Source organism: Vitis riparia, chromosome 14 (assembly GCF_004353265.1).
Source record: "Vitis riparia cultivar Riparia Gloire de Montpellier isolate 1030 chromosome 14, EGFV_Vit.rip_1.0, whole genome shotgun sequence".
NCBI classification, from domain to species: Eukaryota; Viridiplantae; Streptophyta; class Magnoliopsida; order Vitales; family Vitaceae; genus Vitis; species Vitis riparia.
The window spans coordinates 25,748,431-25,750,860 of record NC_048444.1 but is presented as its reverse complement, the minus strand read 5'-3'; the positions used below and the strand labels follow the sequence as shown (position 1 = coordinate 25,750,860).

Here is a 2,430-nt window from a genome sequence, read left to right as displayed (position 1 = left end):
AAGGAGAGCATCCCTTGCCCAGCGGTGGAATCCACAATCTGATCTATTCGTGGCAAAGGGAAACTGTCTTTTGGGCATGCTTTGTTGAGGTTGGTATAGTCGACGCAGACCCGCCATTTGCCTTCTTTCTTGGGTACGACTACTACATTTGCCAACCAGTCTGGATATTCCACTTCTTTGATGAATCCGGCTTCCAGCAGTTTGTCAATCTCCGTCCGGATGACTTTTTGCCTATCCGGGTGAAAACGTCTAACCCTTTGCCGGATGGGTTTTGCCATTGGCAAAACGTTAAGCTTATGCGAGACTATCGAGGGGTGAATTCCCTTCATATCAGAGTGTGCCCATGCGAAAACGTCATGGTTTTGTCGGAGGACGTCTTGTATGTTCTGGGTTTCTTCGGGCGTTAAAAGGGAACTGATATGAGTAAGATGAGAATCTTCTTCTGAAATTTGGATTGTTTGTAAGGGATCTGCTACCGGGGGATCTCTGTCCGCCGGACACAGTGACTGCTATTGGTCGAGTGCATGGGTGGACTCGGGGAGGGGTTCATTCTCCCGACTGGTCCCTGCTTCTCTTGCTATCTGGTAACACTGGCGAGCGGCTAGCTGGCTGCCGTATAGGTTGATTTGCCCATCTTCAGTAAGAAAGCTTACCATCTGATGATATGTGGAGGGGATGGCCTTCATACAGTGTAGCCATGTGCGTCCCAAGATAACATTGAAGGGTGACAGATCTTGTACTACCGAAAATTGGATGTTGAGAGTGACTGGGCCAGCTTGGACTGGCAGCACAATGTCTCCCAACGAGATAGTTGATGCCCCGTTGAATCCGGATAAAACCCTTCCAGGGTTTTCGAGACCGACTAAGTTGTGTCCCATGTGGTTTATGACTGATGCCTGCACCAGATCAGCTGAGCTGCCTGGGTCAATCAGGATGCGCCTTACGTCGAATTTGTCTATCCCCAAGGATAGAATGAGGGCATCACGGTGCGGACGTAATATCCGCGTGGGGTCTATTGGAGGAAAAATGATTGTCCCGTCTATGGGGTGCGGGCCTCCTTCGGTTATCCCAGGTCGGATGGAATTGACATGCTCACGCACCATCGCTTCCCGCAACAACCTCTGCCTTTTTCGCTTGGAATTGAGCTCTTCATCCGACGGGCCTCCATTAATGTAATTTATGACGGCTTTGGGGGCGGCCGGAGCCATGGGGGCCCCAGAGTCGCGGCCCCGGGAGGCATCTCCATCTCTAGCATCTGAACGGAGGTATTGCCTTAAATGACCCGCCTTTATAAGTCTTTCCACCAAATATTGGAGGCTTCTGCACGTCTCCGTCGTGTGGCCGTGCTCCTTATGGTAAGCGCATTTTTTGCTATGATCTCTCCTGGATGGATCCGATCCAAGGGGTCTGGGCCACCTGAAATCGGACATGCTCTGGATCATAGGGAGAAGCTTCTCATAAGCTATAGAGAGTGGTGTGAGGGGTGGCATTTCCGGGCGGCTTGGCCCTTCTTGCCTTCGATCGGATGGTCTTGGCCTGTCCGGAGGTTTAGTGCTTCCCTCTGTGCTACCCTTGGATGACTGTCCGGCAACCAATACTTGCTGGGTGGCTGCCCGTACGTCATCTTCAAGCATTGAGTATTTGTTTGCACGTCGAAACAAGTCATCCATTGTCATAGGAGGCTTTTTTGCTAGTGACTCAAAAAAGGGAGTGCCCGGGCAAATGCATCGTTTGAAAATCTGTAGGACAGCATCCATACTGCAAGCTTCCACTTGCAGGACAGCCTGGCCAAATCGTTTCACGAACTCCCTCAAGGATTCATTATCCTTCATTTTTATATTTTGCAAGGTGCTGATGTTTTGCTTATGTCGGGCGGAGCATAGGTATTGTCCCACGAAAGCTTCTGAAAGATCTCTGAAGTTATCCACCGAATTAGGAGGTAGGCGATGGAACCATGAAAGGGCCTGTCCTTGCAGACTGGCAGGGAATACTTTGCACAGCAGCGGGTCGTTGCCTATGTCGAGGGTCATGAGCTGTCGATAGTGCATGATATGGTCGAAGGGGTCGCTGCACCCATCGTATGTGGAGAACTTTGGTACGAGAAACCCCCTTGGGGGTTCGTAATGAATGATATGAGAGCAGAAAGGCGTGGAGAGCATGTCATCCAGCCTTTTGCTAATGGAGCCCATGGGTGGCTCGCTCAGGAGATTTTTCCCAATGGTTCGTACCGCTTGATGCGGTGGAACGTTCTGCATCACGGGGGTGACCAAGGGGTCACGGTGCGAGAGAACGTTCTGTGGCATGGGGGTGACCGTAGGGTCATGGTGCACTCCCCGTGTGGTGGTCAGCGGTGGCTTGGGCCTGCCAGTTTGCTGGGGACCCAGTCTTGCACGCATGGCGCCCGACAACTGGGATCTTCTGTCGCGTCGT

At 51.8% G+C, this 2,430-nt stretch overlaps 1 protein-coding gene across 1 annotated transcript; it reads right to left on the bottom strand.

Annotated features, from left to right (window-relative positions):
- Positions 1-448: 448 nt before the first annotated feature.
- On the bottom strand, positions 449-2,166 carry LOC117931428. Its single transcript, XM_034852424.1, has one exon. It carries the CDS (start codon positions 2,157-2,159, stop codon positions 510-512), a length of 1,650 nt encoding a protein of 549 aa, XP_034708315.1. The 5' UTR covers positions 2,160-2,166; the 3' UTR covers positions 449-509.
- Between the last annotated feature and the right edge of the window lie 264 nt (positions 2,167-2,430).